The 18,195-nt window shown below is 48.5% G+C and overlaps 1 protein-coding gene across 2 annotated transcripts in view; it reads left to right on the top strand.

Moving 5' to 3' along the window:
• Positions 1 to 18,195, top strand: part of LOC116825777 (ceramide synthase 4-like) — a 145,955-nt gene that overhangs the window by 32,211 nt on the left and 95,549 nt on the right. The window contains exon 2 of one of the 2 annotated variants that reach the window (XM_032782033.2): positions 11,975 to 12,148. In XM_032782033.2, coding sequence (XP_032637924.1) covers positions 11,976 to 12,148 — 173 coding nt within the window. In that variant the 5' untranslated portion in view covers position 11,975. Of the gene's footprint in view, positions 1 to 11,904; positions 12,149 to 18,195 lie in introns of those variants that run through there. The other variant, XM_032782032.1, reaches the window with a different exon arrangement.

Here is an 18,195-nt window from a genome sequence, read left to right as displayed (position 1 = left end):
AGGAAGGAACAATCAGTTGCACACATACAAAATGAGCAATGACTGCCTAGGAAGGAGTACTGCGGAAAAGGATCTGGGGGTCATAGTGGACCACAAGCTGAATATGAGTTGGTAGTGTAACACTGTTGCAAAAAAAAGTAAACATCATCCTGGGATGTATTAGCAGAAGTGTTGTAAGCAAGACACAAGAAGTAATTCTTCCGCTCTACTCTCTGCTGATTAGGCCTCAACTGGAGTATTGTGTCCAGTTCTGGGTGCCACATTTCAGGAAAGATGTGGACAAATTAGAGAAAGTCAGAGAAGAGCAACAAAAGTGATTAAAGGTCTAGAAAATATGACCTATGAGGGCAGATTGAAAAAAAATGGGTTTGTTTAGTCTGGACAAGAGTGAGAGGGGACGTGATAAGTTTTCAAGTACATAAAAGGTTGTTACAAGGAGGAGGGAGAAAAATTGTTCTTCTTAACCTCTGAGGATAGGACAAGAAGCAATGGGCTTACATTGTAGCAAGGGTGGTTTTGGCTGGACATTAGGAAAATCTTCCTAACTGTCAGAGTGGTTAAGCACTGGAATAAATTACCTAGGGAGGTTGTAGAATCTCATCATTGGGGATTTTTAAGAGCAGGTTAGACAAACACCTGTCGGGGATGGTCTAGATAATACTTGACATGAATGCAGGGGACTGGACTAGATGACCTCTTGAGGCCCCTTCTAGTTCTATGATTCTATCAGGGACTCAAAGCATTTCACAATCATTCTAAGTATACAGTGCAAAGATATGCTTGGTGCTTAAAGAATTAAGCCCCTCAACCTCTCTGCGGGAAGAAAATTACTCTAATGAGCATGTTTCAAATGGGCAGACTATGGCTCAGAGTTTAAATGTTTTACACAGAGAGCACATGGCAGATCTGGGATTAGAACCTTAGGAAACAGTTCCTCAGTGCCTTGCTTTAACCACTAGCCAGCAGTGCCCCCCTCATTAGTTCAGGACTGTAAGGATGTGCTGGAACAGCTTTCAAACATTCATAGAGTTGAAGGCCAAAAAAGACCTTTAGATAATCTAGTCCAGGGGTCGGCAACCTTTCGGGAGTGGTGTGCCAAGTCTTCATTTATTCACTCTAATTTAAGGTTTCATGTGCCAGTAATACATCTTAACGTTTTTAGAAGGTCTCTTTCTATAAGTCTATAATATAAAACTAAACGGTTGTCATATGTAAAGTAAATGTTTTTTTAAAATGTTTAAGAAGTTTAAAAATTAAATTAAAATGTTGAGTGCCACTGCAAGTCAGCTCGTGTGCCGCCTTATCTAGTCTGATCTCCTGCACATCACAGGCCATTCAGTTTCCCTCAGTTGCCCCTGTATTGATCCCAATAACGAGTGGTTTTCATGCTTTGTCAAGTAGCTGGTGGGAGCAGCTGGAAATTTCACTCAGGGGATCATGAACGTAGGGGGCAACAGAAACCAGAATGAAGGATCTAACCAGGCCAGGCAGCTGGGTTGGATTTGACAGGTGCCCTGGTCCCTGGCTGGTGTGTTTCTGTGGACAAACCTATATACCCTAAAGTCTCCACCAGGTACAGGGGATCAGCCTCCTCATGTGTTCCCTGAGGCCACGTGCCAGCACCTGTCTCCCTAAAGCTGGTGAGACATAAGAGGGAACCCAGATGGTTTAGCCATGTCTAGTTCCCAGGCCCAGCTTTTAGTATTGCTGCTGGGATCACTGTGATTTTCTGCCCAATCTGTTTACAGAGCATGGAATAGACATGCCCCTATTACAGCAATAAAGCCCAGCGTTAAGCATTGTTTGGCAAGACTTGCATGGCTTATTTATTAAGTAAACATTAAGGAGAAGAATATTGGCTGTCCCAAAATGCTGTGAGCACGAGGCATTGCTGCCTGTCCCCAGCGTGCAGACGGTGAGCGAAGTTCGTTACGTATAATAATGAGGCCATGACCTTGGTGCCAAGCACCACTTAGACTGAGGCATTGACCGTGAGCTTCGTTGCTTTTGTCCTATGTAGGTGACGTGTAGCTCCTTTTAATAACATTGCTATCCAATTAGCTGATGCTGTTAGTGCTCATAACTACAGGTCAGCACGGAAGACCCCCTCGGAACCAGCAAACCAAGTTCACATGGATTCTCTGATGGAGGAAGCTAGCAGAAGCAGCCTGGGTTACACCCAAAGGGGAGGGAGTTGACTTGGAGTCTGATCCGGACTGCTAAGACCTTGATGACACTTGTGTTGCCAGCTCTCCTAATCTCAAGGCTAGTAATGGGATTTAGGCCCTAGTCTTGCCATAAGAAATGCTGCAGCCCCTGTGTGGGAGAAAATGCTCTTTGATTGGCTGACTACCCCTGGGGAAGAGCAGCCAGTCAGGGCTGCTTTCAGTGGCAGGCCGAGCTCCCCTTTCCGCTTTCCAGAGAAGTTTTGGGTAGAGGAAGGGGAGAGGGAGCAGCTGACTCCACCCCATAGCAGAGCTGGGATGAGGGGGAGTGGGAAGAGCCCATCAGCTCGGGGCAGCGCTACTCCCTCGTGTGACCAGGGGGTCAGTCTGCTCCCTGCTGCCCCCTCCTTGCTGCAGCACCAGGCCTGGGGATTGATGGGCCTGTGGGTGCATAATTAATTGCTGGCTGGGGTACAAGCTGATGTGGAGGGGATGGACACAAGATTAATGAGGATTTTGGGGTGTGAGGAGAAGCTGAAAGTGCTGCACCATCAGGTAGCCAGGAGAGCTCCTCCAGTAGGGACCAGAATCACTACTGCAGGTGCTCGGAACAGTGGGAGACTAAAATTGGTCTCTCCCATGCTGGGGATGGGCAGTGGGAGGTCAGAAGACAGCCTAGGCAACGCAGCAAGATCCTTTGTGAAATGTCACTCTGATGGTGGAGACAGGGCCGGCTCTAGGTTTTTTGCCACCCCAAGTGAAAAAAACAACCACCTCCCAGCTTGGCTTGCTGGTGCCTAGAGTTGGTCCTGGGCGGAGGGGCCTGACTCATTATTTTTGAACTTTTGGCATTGGCAAGACTGACATGTTCCCGCTGTTGCTCTGTCAGGGATGAGAACGAGGTATCCCAGCCGTCTGTTTTACCCAGCAGAGAGGGCAATTAGTGCACTGAGCTGTGTACACTGCTGGAGTACAATGTAAAGGGAAGAACTCAAGGAAAGAGTTTAGTATAGACACAGATTCAATGACTGCATAGGTCCAAGGGCACTCACTGTGGAGGCTGGGATTTTGGCGTGGTGACTGTACATCCTAGATTGAGTTCCCTAGGTTGAGAGATGGCAGAAGTCCAGCTCTTCACTAAAGCATCTGATTCCTCCTCTCCCCCTTTGCCTCACACAGAAGTTTATAAATGAAGACAGGTACACACCGGTGCTTGCGCACACATTCTCTCTCTCTGGTGTTAGCTTGGGAGCAGATGAAAACATCTCCAGATCATCATGCTCATATCTTTCTGAAATGTTCCCCTTTGGGGATGTAGCCACAAGTGATATTGGATGGGGGGAGGGAAATTTGGACAAACACTTTGGCCATTTGAGCAGGGAGGGGAAATAACCTTTCTAGCTAGCTGCCACACTTCCTTTCTCTTAGAGCCCTCAGAACAGCTGTGCTTTGAAAACTCTGATGCTCAGCATGCAAATAAGCATGGCCACAGGCGCTTGGTGAGGGTGTTGTCATTCTGGTTCCCTAGTCCCATCGCAAGGCTACAGGGAGCCCAGCTGAGCTGTTCTCTACTGCAGGACACGGTGTTTGTAGAATCCTTGGAGCAGTTCAGCAGGATTGTTATCACTTCCTTTCCTTTTCTGTAGAAGGAAATGAGAGAAGCTTTTTGCATTTAATCCACAAAGATGAGCAAGTAACTTAAAAAAAAAGTGAGGAAATACATAAATTAAGGCTCCTTCAGCAATCTAAGGCTCCCCTAGGAACGATGGACCATCACAGACCTCACTTTGCACTCCAGTCAAAGGAATGTCTTGCATTTGGCCTTCTCTAACGTAAACACAGAGCAACAGGCATATTTATTTTAAAGAAAGCAAAACAAATAACCTACTGAAACAAGAGCCTCCACTGCATGTGCTTCTCCCCGAGGAGAGGAAGAGAGAACAAATAACCCATGACAGATGTGTGAGCACGTTGCTTAATGCATGACAGGCAAGTGCTCAGATATGACGGTGATATGTGCAGTAGGAAAACCTATATAGAATGGAATAGTACCAGCAAGTGCTTGCAGCACAGCGCAGTGACCGTAGCAGTGGGTGATCTTTAGCTGCTGTGAATCTCCCTAGCTCTGTTACTGCAATGGAGCTATGCCAATTTACACCAGCAGAAGCTCTGTCCCAGTGAGGCTTCTCACAGCAGATAGCTGGTAGTGCTGGCAAGGTTTGGCGCTCCCTTGGCCATAGGCTGCATCCCTCGGCCATAGGCTGCATCCCTCATGCTTTCTATTCCAGTTTCTCTTCATAATTTTATATCATATAACCAGGCTAATGTTACTGTTGCAACCTTCATTTTTGCATTTCCTGTCTGACTTTTAAATCCTAACTGTGAAACCCTGGCCCGATGTTAACCCTTTATTTTATTTTATTTTTGTTAGACTATAAGGTCTTTGGGGACTGTCTTTTTATCACATGTGTACGGTGCCTACACCATGGGACTCTGTTCCTTGAATAATAAATATATACAGTAAATACAGATAACAGTAATCCTAGAATATTTTCTGTAAGGCTTTGAGGGCTCTTTAAAGAGCAAGGTAACCTTGTCCTTTGGGTGGCAGAAGGTCATTTTAGAGACACTGCCATCAGCCTGAGCTTTCCAAGCTTCCCTAACTCCTGGATTTGTTCTATCTGAATTGCAAAGGGTAGAGCAGTTGCTTTGCTTTGTACCCTTTTCTGTCTATTTCTGTTATATAAAGAAGGCCTCGAAGATGCTGGAATCACTGGGTGGCATTCTCTAGCCAGTGTGATGCAGACTAGATGTTCATAACGGGCCCTTCAGAGCTTGAGATCTTGAGGGGAGGGATAGCTCAGTGGTTTGAGTATTGGCCTGCTAAACCCAGGATTGTGAGTTCAGTCCTTGAGGGGGCCATTTAGGGAACTGGGGTAAAAAATCTGTCTGGGGATTGGTCCTGCTCTGAGCAGCAGGTTGGACTAGATGACCTCCTGAGGTCCCTTCCAATCTTGATATTCTATGACTCCAGAATTTTAACCTTCAGATAATTATCTATGTTTTGCATTAGAAGTATGAGAGAGAGAGTGTGTGTGTGTGTTTGGCTGAGGGCCTAGTGACTGAATCCTGAACTGGATCCTCTCTGCCCTCCCCTGTGAGGATACTGCCTCATTCACACTCAGCTTTTTCACTCACTCTTTGTTAGGAAGTGGAGTGAGACAGGTTTTAAAACAATTATACAAGCAGAAAATAGAGCTGCTTAGTTACTTGTGTTATTGAGTCATTTTTAAAAAATGCTGTTTTTAATACCTGCAGAATAACTTAACCTGATAAATATCTGAACAAATTTATGTAAAATTACTGATACCAGATAGGCCTAAACATCATAGCAAAAATAGAATACTGATCCCTGGGACAAAACCCAGAGTATATAATAGAACAAAGAATGATAGGCTATTGCATTGAAACACCCAGTTTAAACATCACCTGCAAGGAAAAGGGGAACGTGGGGGTTACTTCCCTTGGTTGTTGCTGTTTCTGGTGGATGGAGAAGACCTGAACATTTTTTATTTTTCATGTTCTGCTTGGTTTTTAAATTTAGGAATGTTAAGTTTAGGAATGTTGGGGATTGGGGAAGTCTGCTCCTCCCTGGTTATGCTGGGGGGCCCACACAAGTGGCCTGGAAGCTCTGTTGTCTCTTAACTGCAGGGGATGTGTCAAGGTTTTTTCCCCACTTTGAACTTTAGAATACAAAAAGTGGGGACCTGCATGAACACTTCTAAGCTTAATTACTAGCTTATATCTGGTACACTGCCACCAGCCAGAAATTCAGTGTCTGGCGCACTTTCTGTTCCCCCAAAACCTTCCCTGGGGAACACAGATCCAAACACCTTGGATCTTAAAACGAGAAATTAACCTTTCCCCCCAGACTTTCCCCTCCATGGGTTGCCTTGAGAGGCTTCACACCGATCCAAACTCCTGGGATCTTAAAACGAGGACATTAGCCACCCCCTCCTTTCCCCCACCAATCCCTGTGAGTTCAGAACCCAACCCTTGGATCTTAAAATAAGGAAAAATCAATCAGGTTCTTAAAAAGAAAGCTTTTAAATTAAAGAAAGAAAAGGTAAAAATCATCTCTGTAAAATCAGATGGAAAATGCTTACAGGGTCTCAGATTTCATTAGACAAGAGGGACACCCCCCCCCAGCCTTAAATCAAAGGTGACAGCAAACAGAGGTAAAAATCCTTCCAGCAAAAAGAAACATTTACCAGTTGAGAAAACAAACATAAGACTAATCCGCCTTGCCTGGCTATTACTTACAATTTTGAAACATGAAAGACTGATTCAGAAAGATTGGAAGAGCCTGTGTGCACGTCTGGTCCCTCTTAGTCCCAAGAGCGAACAACGAACAGAACAAAAAGCACAACGAAGACTTCCCTCCACCAAGATTTGAAAGTATTTTGTCCCCCTATTGGTCCTCTGGTCAGGTGTCAGCCAGGTTTACTGAGCTTTTTAACCCTTTACAGGTAAGAGAGACATTAACCCTTAACCATCTGTTTATGACAGGATGGCTGTTGAATCTTTCACTTGGAAACCTGTTCTCCCTACTGTTGTTCAGGTATTTGATTGCTGTTAAAAGCTAGCTATCTGAATTATATTCTCAATCCTTTCAGTTCATCAGGTTTCACTTCCCTGGTACCTGTGATGTCACAAACCTCCTCCTAATGCTCCAAGTGTCCATACAGTCTGCCAGAGAGAATCTGAATTTCTCCCAGGGGAAAAAATATTTTTTCTGTTTGTAAACCCATTCAGGCCCCTTTCTCCACCAGGCAAAACCTCAAGAAAGGCCAAGTCTCTGAACTGCTGCTGGCAGACCATCTTCAGCCTGGCTAGGTTTCCCTGCCCTCTCAGTTGAGTTCTGTGATAGCTGCATCTCAGGGTTGGTCTGTTGTGATGTCACTGTTCCACTTATTCTTAGTTCACTGGTGGAAGGGGACGGTCAAGTCCTAATATCTGTAATGAAGTAAAACCAGAAAGAAAACACGCAAACTGACCCCCGCCCCCCCCCCATCTGCCCTGGTCCCACACCCTTTGACAGTATCTGTGTGCATCTGAGTGACCTCACTGTGGTCAGCCAGGGTGTGGAGTCTGATGTTTCTCTTGCTAGTCATCACCTTTATTGCTCATGTGCATCTTCTTGTGCCCCTGTTCTCCCCTGAAGCTCCCCCCTCGGGTGTGTAACATCCTGCAGAGGGGGCTGTCCCATTCAGGGCCCAGCATAGCAGAAGCACGACACTTTTCCTGACACACCAGCCATCTGTGTGCAGTGACCTAACCTCACTGTGCGGGGGCCCTGGGTGACACTGCAGAGCGGGAGCAGCGATCTTCTCCAGGGCTGCCTGGGCAGCTCCTTGTTTCTTTCTGTTAGAGCCAGTGTCTCTCTAGCATTGGGAGCAGGCTGGCTGTGCAGCCGAGCAGTGACAGGATGCCTTGCTTGCTCCACCCCCGCCCCCAACAGGAAGTTGCAGAGAGGGGGGCTCCTCTGCTGCCTGAAACCAGCTCAGCACTGCATGCTCTAAAGCCCTAACCCAGGCAGCAGCTCCCCACTCTCCCCCTCCTGCCTTCCCTGCAGGAAGCAGACTGGGGCTAAACCCTGCCATGGGAGCCACATCCCCAAACAGCCTGCCACCTGCCCAGCTCTCCACTCTGGAGGGAGATCTCACCAGTTTTACTCCTGGCCAGCACAGTGCTGGCGTCAGGCACATTTCACCTTGGGCCTGTGCGGCGGGCCTGGCTCATCCCTGCAGTGCCCCAGCTTATCGCACCCAGTGCTTATCCCCACCCCAAGCAGCCCTGGGAAATGTAGCCCACCCAGAGCACAGGTCACAAGACGCCTGCAGCCAGCCTGGCTCAGTCCTGTGCTGGGCACCCCACACACAGTCTGCAAGAGGCAAACACCAGACCTGACCACAATGAGATCGTTGGTCAGGAGGCCCTTTATCATCTGCAGCCTCATCACCGAGTGCTGCTGGCTGGTGCGGCAGGCTCAGTGCTAGTTCCTCTCCTCCCTCAGGCCACTCCTTACACCACAGACCTAGGCTAGGAGAGAAGGTGGAGGGAGATTGCTGGCTTGTTCCAGTCCAGGCACCAATTCAAGCTAGGCCACCTGGAGACAGACTCCTCTGAGGGTATCCAACCTCTGTGAATAGAGACAAGTCCAACATGAGCACCCTGTTAAGTTACAGATCTCCAAAAGCCAAAGGTCCCTTGAGTCCCTGACAGATGCTCTGTGACATAGGGATGACATGTGCCTGTCTTGAGAGGAGAGAGCATCATCCTGCTTTTGCTCTGCTACCATTGTGAAGAGAGCTCCTAGGTATTCCTGGAAGGAACACCCTTCTAAGCCTGTTGAGTCTGACTTCCATAACTCAGCGCTGTGATGTTACTGAGCTGCGCATACTAGCAACAGAATTGCAGATCTGTTAGGGACAGAGAGAAATGTCTCTCCAGCTGGGTAACATCCCTCATAGTGAGGGTTAATCCGTGGATAGAATGTGTCCTGGCAAGGCAACAGGAAGTCCGTTGGCACCTTAAAGACTAACAGATTTATTTGGGCATAAGCTTTCGTGGGTAAAAACCCCACTTCTTCAGATGCATCAAGAAGTGAGGCTTTTTATCCATGAAAGCTTATGCCCAAATAAATCTGTTAGTCTTTAAGGTGCCAACGGACTCCTCGTTGTTTTAGTGGATACAGACTAACATGGCTACCCGCTGATACTTGATTCCTGGCAAGACAATAAAACATAGCATTTCTACTGTGGTTCTGCTCTCCTGAGTGTTGTACGTACACAGCCCAGCAGCTCCTCTAATGTAGGCTTGCAAACAGCAGCAGCCACTACAAAATCTTTCCAGCAGAGCTGTAGACATTGTGTGGGAGGACCGCACACTGGGTGGTCCATTGGAAATAGTCCTAGAGGCCTGCTGGCAAAAACCAGCAAAGAATCGGAGTAAAATAATGACCAGAAAAGAAAGCACTGACATGCGGCCTGAGCAAGGAGATGGCTGAGGTAGCCTCATTGTACACAGGCTCCCAACAAGAACAGATAATGTTATTAGCAATGAGGTGAAGATGGGTATGATGGGAGTTGGGCTCTGTCATGGTCAGCATCATTACCCTATTTGCCACTTGACCTGGATAAAGGAATCCTGTACCCAAATGCAAAGAGCCAATACAGTCACAGCATATCAAGCAGTTTTGCCCTGAAAGGTGGTTCCTGCCTTAGAGGCTGTGGCTACCAGAAGTCCCATCCTCCCACTCATCATTATTATTGATGGAGCACATGGTGGCAGGGTCTGCCTAATCTGTTTGTAGCCAACCTCCCTCATAGTCCACACTGGGCTGTGCCATGAATGCTCCAGGAAAAACAGAAAAGTCATGACTGGAATTAACAAGATCCTGGTTTTACAGTCATGGCCAGGCCCAAGGAGTTGAATGAGCTGAATGGTCATTTCCAGACCAAGAGGAACAGTCAGATCCTGCACACTTCCAGAATCAGCCATGTCCTTGCACTAAGAAGGAAACACCTGGTGAAAATTACCTCTAAAAGCAAATCTCTCTTTGGTACTTGATCTACTCTGCACTGCTGCTGGCAGAAAGTGGGCTGGGGTTTAGGTCCTTTCTGGTTGGGAGTCCTGTACTGCTGTTTCTCATGCTTGGGTTGCTTCCACCTTCCCCTGGGTTTCTGTAAAACAGTGTTTGCTGTATGGCTGGGCATGGTAATTCCAGTGATCTGAGTGTACCTTGCTTCCCTACCCCTTCCCTGATTGGCTGTACTTAGACCAGGTGTACCACCTAAGGTGAAATGCATGTTCTATCCCAGGGCTCTCAAACTCAAATGACCACTAGAGCCACATGAGGATTAGTACATTGGCCTGAGGGCCGCATTACTGACACCAACCCCCCACCACCCTCGGCCCTGCCCCCACTCCACCCCTTTCATGAGGCCCAGCCCCTGCCCCACCTCTTCCCACCCCTTCCCCAAAATCCCCACTCCAACTCTGCCCCCTCCCTGCCCCCAGGGGGTGCAGGAAGGGTGTGAGCTGTGGCAGGGGCTCTAGGGAGTTGGGGTGCAGGAGGGGTGAGGGGTGTGGCAGGAGGTCAGCGCAGGGTATCAGGTTGCAGGAGGGGTGTAGCAGGGGGCTCAGGGCAATGGGTTGGGGTGTGGGGTGCAGAGGGGTGTGGGATGCGACGGGGGTTTGGGGCAGGGGGTCGAGTGCAGGGTGCGGCAGGTCACTCAGGGAAGGGGGTTGGGGTGCAGGAGGGGTGTGGGGTGCAGCAGGGGGCTCAAGGCAGTGGGTTGGGGTACAGGAGAGGTGTAGCAGGGGTTCAGGGTGCAGAGTGCGGCAAGGGGCTCAGGGCAGGGGGTTCAATTGCAGGAGGGGCTCGGGGCACGGGCTCTGGTCCAGCAGACACCGGGGGCAGGGCAGGCTCCCTGCCTGCCCTGTCCCTGTGCCGCTCTGGAAAGTGGCTGGAATGTGGGGGAGGAGAGGCACAGGGGTGTATGTTGATGTTACTTCAGGCACCGCCCTCAGCATCTCCCGTTGCTCAGGAACGGGGAACCGCGGCCAATGGGAGCTGCTGGGGTGGTGCCTGAAGCAACAGCAACCCACACCTCAGTGCCTCTCTTCCCTCACGTTCTTTCCACTTCCCAGAGCAGCGCGGGGGCTGCCCTGCCCCTGGTGCATGCTGGCCCAGAGCTGCTCTAGGTAAACGCTGGGGGAGGACGCAGAAAATAACCTCGTGGGCCGCCTGCGGACCGCGTGTTTGAGGCCCCTGTTCTAGAGGGTGACACAGTTCTACGTGCACTAGAGGTATGGAATAATAGCCTTCATCGTTTTCTTTAAAATTGTATAGAAAATTCAGTCTTTTCTGGAAGAATTCCTGTGCCAAATGTGGGGATTCAATTTAATCATTAAAGCACGAAACAGATTTCTTCCTGTTTTAAGGGCAAACACAGAGCAGCTTTAATTAGTCTTGGTACTGGGACCTCCATTGTGTGTGTAAAATGAGAGTGCTAAGAAAACATCATGATGAGGCTTTTCAAAAACTACTAAGAAAATCATCCAAAGCACAGGACTTGTCAGGGTGGTTAAGCACTGGAACAAATTGCCTAGGGAAGGTGTGGAATCTCCATCATTGGGGATTTTTAAGAGCAGGGTGGACAACACCTGTCAGGCATGGTCTAACTCTAGATAATACTTAGTCCTCCCTTGAGTGCAGGGGACTGGACTAGATGACTTCTTGAGGTCCCTTCCAGTACTATGATTCTATGAGAAAAGAAATGAGATCAAAAGGCCCAGGAGGGAGGAAGTATACAGATAAAAGGAGCTCTATTGGCAGGCACTGCAGTGGGATGGACATTGGGGATGGGGCACCTCACTGCCTGGTGGAGGGAAACCTCTCCAAACGTGTTTGGAATCATGGATTCAGTGTTAAAATATAAAGTGGCTGGTGCTTCATGCTGGGAATAATGACAGCCTTTGTTCTGCTGAGTTTTAAGGCATTTGATTTCATTTCAGCATTTTAGGCCTTCTGCCAGTAACCAGTTCTTGCAAAATGTCTGATTGAAAATGTGCTAGTGGATTACAAATCTCTTGTGTCGTTGTGTCCCCGCCCCTCTCCTCCTTTCATAGCCAGGTGCATGCTCAGCTCTGATGTAATCCTTGCCTGCTTCACTGGCCTGTGCTGACTGGTTTGCTGTCTGCTAGAATATCCTCAAACTCACCCTGGTCTCCTTCTCTTCCAGGATGATGCACTCTTTGAATGAATGGTTATGGTGGCACGAGTACTGGCTTCCCCCAGGAATCACCTGGGAAGACATGAAGGAATCTGAGGACATCCATTACCCTCAGCCTCAAGACCTCCTGCTCAGCATCCCCTGTGCCCTGCTCTTGATTATTATCCGGTACCTCTTTGAAAGGTGAGTCTGTTTCCCCTGTTGTCAGTTTGGGCCCTGCAACTGGGAGCCAACATGTGGCCAGTGGACGTTCCCAGTGTGGCCCACAGAGACTTTAGTTTTGAGCATGTGCTGAGACAGTTGTATCATTCTCCCAGTAGTGCCTGGCACTTCACAATCTAGAAAGTGCCAACCAGAGAACGCAAACTCTGCCTCATAGGTCTAACACTCATCAGCGTTCCCAACCCTCTTCAAAAGCCTTTAAAAGTTTTTTTTCCCTTGTTGTGTTTGTAGAATATGCACTGTTGGTCCTGGATTAGTTTTTATGCTTGTGCTTTAGAAGCAGGTATAATATCATGTGTTTGTTCTCTTGCACCTTATCGCCTGCTTCTGGGCCCAGAGCACTATAGATGTAATGTTAGATTATCCAGGTAGCATCTGCTATAATTAAGGCTTTAAAACAAACAGTTTCCCTTTTCAGATTCTCAGAACTTTTTGAAACTGTCTTTGGGATGAAACTTTCTATCTCTGGTCTCTATACCAGCATGAATTAATTCTTCTTAGCTAGTTTGATCAAAAACCATGCAGCTGTTTTTTAAGCTTAAAGAGGGTAGGGAAGAAAATTTGATATTTTTAAGAATTGTTGTGATCTCTTGAGTGAGGTTGGGAAAGAATTCTCAAAAAGAGATGCCTCTCTAGGCATCTATAGTCCCTGAGGTCTAAGGGGAGCTTGGCTGAGTTTAGAGCATTCTGAACTGTGCTTGTAGCTGTGTGTTAAGTTTTAAGTGGGGATGTGAACCCCGGTGTGTCTGTGCATGTATGTGCAGTTATTTAACTGTGTGTGTGAATGACTAGTCCTCTCAATTGCTCCCAACCAGCCTAAAACACCACAGCAAAAGGGTTCTTTTCCTTCTCGTCAAAATACCTGCTTGACCTCGGGGTTGATACAGGGCTGGAAGCCACTTATTCTGTGCCCACCATTCCCATTAGCTGGTCTTAAAGCAACTGTGAGCTCAACAAGTGAACTCATTGCTTATTTAGTGAGGCTTTTACCCACCTCAAGAGAAGATCATGTCAAGATAATGACAGGCAAAGAGGGGCTAAGCCCAAGGCAGATCTGGGACTAGACTCCAGGTCTGTAGTCAGCTGAGCCCATGTCTTTCCATCACTGTGTGTCCCCAGGCGAATTGCAAATTAACCCTCTAGGCCTTAGTCTTGGTTCCCTGCCTAATCCTGTGCAATCATTTAAACAGCGCAAACTGAAAGTGAAATCTTTCTGTTCTAATTCAGTAGTGTTTCACTTCCTACTGGTGCACATCACTGCCCTAGGTGCATGGCAAGCCCACATCTGATCCTCTGAATGGGATTAGTAACGTTTAACCACATTTGCAAAAAGGTTTTAGGCCTGCAGATGGAAAAATGCTATTATAACTGCACAATGAGAGTGTTATGTCTTCCCCTCTGTGTCAATCCACAGAGCATATGAGCTGTTTGAGCCCCCCAGTAGGCAAGCTTGTCTCTTTAGCTCAAGCTGTAAAGACTCGATCTGTTAGTTCTGAAGGTCCCCAATTCAATCCCCTGGCATGTCAGTCAACATGGTGTAAGTGTAAAGTAGTATTCTGATTCTCTCCATTTTACAAGTTGGGAAAACTGAACCACGTGGACCATGAGGTTCTTGCCTAGCAGACTCTGTGCCCTGGTTTCCAAACTGTACTTGGCAGAGGCCTGTATAGAATCAACTGTTCATAGGGTGCTGGCTTCTCCTCCTGATTTCTAGCTGCTAAATCCTACTGAAAGAAGATTACATGTTTTTCCAGTATTACTTCTCCATGTAAAGAATGCTGGAATTGCCTCAAGGATGTTTGTGATTGAGTCACAGGGGTTGGGGAGCTGGCATGTGAGTATGAACAGGAGAGAAGATACGTGAAAGGTACACTCCATGTTGAGATATAATTTGAGAACCTTTGATCTAGGGAACTTAGGCAGTAGCTTCCTCGATAGAACGCCTTGGTTCTAGTCCTGTGTCACCTTGGGCAAATCAATTATTTTCTCCATTTGCCCAGTGATAAAATAGCAGGCACCGTCTTTTTGGGGTGCATGTGTATAGCAGTGTTGACTCACCCCTGCGGTGCCTCCTGCTGGTTTCTTCCAGGAATTAGCTCATTCCAGCTCTGGAGCGCCCTCTTCAGGCTGGTGATCCCTCCCTGGACCCAGTGCCCTTTTACATGGGGTGCTGCCCCCTGGCAGTAACCTCTTTTTCTCAGGGTCTCCTCTCCCCAGGGAACTCCCATGCACTATTCCCACCTTGCCTCAGTTCTGGCTACTGCCTAGTCTCCATCTAGCCCCCGTTCACTGGGGCAGACTGCATTATCAGCCACTCATCATAGGCAAAGGGGTTTGGACCTGCTGCTTTGCCTACCCTGGGCTGCCCCCTGCAACCCCCAGTACCTCTTGGCCTTATGCTAGGCTGCAGCCTGAGGCTTTCCAGGCAGGAACTCCCCAGCTCCTCTGCCCTCCAACTCCAACCAGACCTATCTCCCTCTACAGGCAGAGGAAGACTCCTGTCTGCCTCTGGCTTCTCTGCTTTTATAGGGCCAGCTGAGTATGTTTGGAGCATGGCCCCAGCTGCAGCCACTTCCCCCAATCAGCCCAGCCTAAAAGCAGCTTTCTCCAGTTGCAGCCCCCTCCCAGGGCTGTTTTTAACCCTTCAGGGCAGGAGCAGGGGACCACTGTGCTACAAGCAGCTAGTGCCATGGGATCCTGGTTCTGGACTAGTGCTCCTGAATGCTATGGTTATACAAATAATAATTAATGGCAGTGTTAGTTCCTCCTGGAGACTGTGAGAATAATATATCATGTTTGTACAGTCTTCAGAAAAGCCCTGTGTTGTTGTTTGTTATTTATCACATGCCGTCTATAGTTTGGAGGAGCATAGAGTAGCACTAAACCTCAAAGGATCTGGTCTTGGTCTGCTGCCTTCCACAGAGCCTAGAAGAAGGGGGGAAAGGTGCTGGTTATATACATAGGGAAGGAAAAAACTACATTAAAGCAAAAACAAACACTCATAAGTTAGGAAATACCAGTATTAAGGTCACCTGTGCAACCTTAACTCTACCTCCTTGTGCGTGTGCACTGGGATATGGTCTTTAATTATATGGCCACAGATTGTGTGTTCCACATGATCCCCACCTTATTCAGTGCACAGGTTGGATGATGCTCTGAGAATGACGTGACGGGTTGGATCACAGAAACCTCCTTGGGAGCTGCCACCTGATGTGCCAAGACTACTTCTGCCCCTATCAGTTTGGGACCCCAGTGCCCTGGTTTGCTGAGCCAGACATGCCCATCTCCTCCAACATAGACCTAGGGAGAGAGGGATACCTCAGTGGTTTGAGCATTGGCCTGCGAAACCCAGGGTTGTGAGTTCAAACCTTGAGGGGGCCACTTAGGGATCTAGGGCAAAATCAGTACTTGGTCCTGCTAGTGAAGGCAGGGGGGCTGGACTCAATGACCTTTCAGGGTTTCTTCCAGTCCTGTGAGATAGGTATAGCTTCATATATTTATTTAATTATTTGCCCCAAAGCTGCAGACTTAACTGAAAGCAGCTTACAGAAGTGCTCTTATCTATAACACTCAGATGCCCAACTCCCAATGGGGTCTAAACCCAAATAAATCCATTTTACCCTGTATAAAGCTTATACAGGGTAAACTCATAAATTGTTCTCCCTCTATAACACTGATAGAGATATGCACAGCTGTTTGTCCCCCCAGGTATTAATATATACTCTGGGTTAATTAATAAGTAAGAAGCAATTTTATTAAACACAGAAGATCCTCACTAGTTCCAGAATGCTACCTTTTACAGACTAATCTTCTTTTAGTCTGGGTCCAGCAATCATTTACACCCCTTGCAGTCACTATCCTTTGTTCCAGTTTCTTTCAGGTATCTTTGGGGGTGGAGAGGCTTTCTCTTTAGCCAGCTGAAGACAAAATGGAGGGGTCTCCTCTGGGCGGAGACCCCCTCCTCTCTCCTATGCAAAGTCCACCTACAAAATGGAGTTTTGGAGTCACCTGGGCAAGTCACATGTGCATGGATGACTGAGTTCCTTACCAACCAAGCCACATTCCTGGGAAAGCCTGGATGTGGATTGGTGTCTCTAAGTGACATTGGTGGCTTAAGTGTTTTTTTGACTGGGCACTTACTGAGAATAGCTTTTTTCTCAGGAAGCTGACTGTACCTATTGGGTTCCCAGTGGAAGCTGACTGTACCTATTGGGTTTCTGGGAACTGGGTGGGCGGAAGCCCGCCCACTGCTAAAGGATCCCCCCCACCCAGCCTAAGGGGAGGATCTACAGGATCTACAGGACCACAGAACCCAACTGATTCCGGGGGACAACTAATAAGAGAACAGGGACAGGAGTGCGGTCAAAGGGTCATAAGAAGGGAGCCTGACGGGGACACTGAGCAGAGAACCCCGGACAGTACCCACTGCTCCTCGAAGGCGTCAAGGGAGCCAGTGGACGCCGTCCAAAGGAACTCCGCCCGGATACGTGAACGGACCAAGGAGCAGAAACAAGCCCCACAGTCACCTGAGTCTCCATCGGCCAACCTCCTCTCCCTGGTTACGTAGATAGCATTTTAACTAGGGCGAGGAGGGAAGCTGACTGTATCTATTGGGTTTTCCGGGAAGTGGGCGGGCAAACCCCACCCACTGCTAAAGGATCCCCCCAGCCTAAGGGGAGGACCCACAGGACCACAGAAGCCCACTGATTACGGGGGATAACTAATAAAAGAACAGGGACGGGAGTGTGGTCAGAGGGTCATAAGAAGGGAGCCTGACGGGGACACCGAGCAGAGAACCCCGGACAGTGCCCACTGCTCCTCGAAGGTGTCAAGGGAGCCAGTGGACGCCAGCCAGAGGAACGCCGCTCGGATACGTGAACGGACCAGGGACCGGAAACAAGCCCCACAGTCACCGGAGTCTCCATCGGCCAACCTCCTCTCCCTGGTTACGTAGATAGCCATTTTAGCTAGGGCGAGGAGGGAAGCTGACTGTAGCGGAGTGGGTACCTGCTGCTGCCCTGCGGGACTTGAAACAGCCCAGGAGAGGGCTGGAGCTGGGGCAGGGAGCAAAGCCCCTGCTGACTGGGGGAAGTGTCTGCAGCTGGGGCCACGCCCCAAACAGACTAACTGGGCCTTATAAGAAGGCCAGGGCAGCTAGAAGCTCAGGACTCTCTCTCTACAAGCAGAGAGAGAAGGGCCTAGCTGCTAGGGAGCTGAGCAGGGTACTGGGAATGGTGCAGTGCTGGGGGAAGACTAGAGGAGCTGCGGAGCTCTGGCCTAGGAAAGCCCCAGGCTGTGAGCCTAGCTGAGGGACTAAGACCAGTACCGGGGCTGCAGAGGGGCAGCCCAGCTATAGAGAGAGGCAGCAGGTCCAACCCACCCTTGCCTGTGATGAGTGGCGTATACTGCAGTCTGCCCCAGGGAGTGGGGCTAGATGGTGACTGGCAGTAGCCTTACGCTGAGGCAAGGTGGGGTTAGTGGGTGGGGGTTCCCCTAGGTGGAGAGATCCAGAGTATGGGGGTACTGCCAGGGAGACAGCAACCCAGAGAAAGGGGCACCAGGGTCCTGGGAAGGATACGAGGGCCAGCGGTAAGGCAGATCACCAGACTACAGGGGGCGCTCCAGGATGCTAATTCCCATGGATGACCAGCAGGAGGCGCTGCAGGGGTGAGTCCACTCCCTTACATTGACCAACTGCTTCACTGCAGCCTACTTAAAATCAAACAAGTGTGCAGCCAATATTCATACCTTCAAATACAAAAATACATGCATACAAATAGGATTAATAGATTCAGTAGATCATAACCTTTACAGAGATGTTACACAGCATATGTAGCATAAAACACATTTTAGTTGTTATGCTTATAAATGTGTGTATATGTGTGTGTGTGTATATATATAGAGAGAGAGAGAGACTTAGGCCTTGTCTACACGGCAGAAGTAAATCGAAGTTATCTAAATCGAATTTATAAAACCGAATTTATAAATTCGAATTAGAGCGTCCACAC

The sequence above is a fragment of the Chelonoidis abingdonii genome, chromosome 11 (genome assembly GCF_003597395.2).
Source record: "Chelonoidis abingdonii isolate Lonesome George chromosome 11, CheloAbing_2.0, whole genome shotgun sequence".
Classification (NCBI taxonomy): Eukaryota; Metazoa; Chordata; order Testudines; family Testudinidae; genus Chelonoidis; species Chelonoidis abingdonii.
This window is presented reverse-complemented; position numbering and strand designations above follow the sequence as displayed.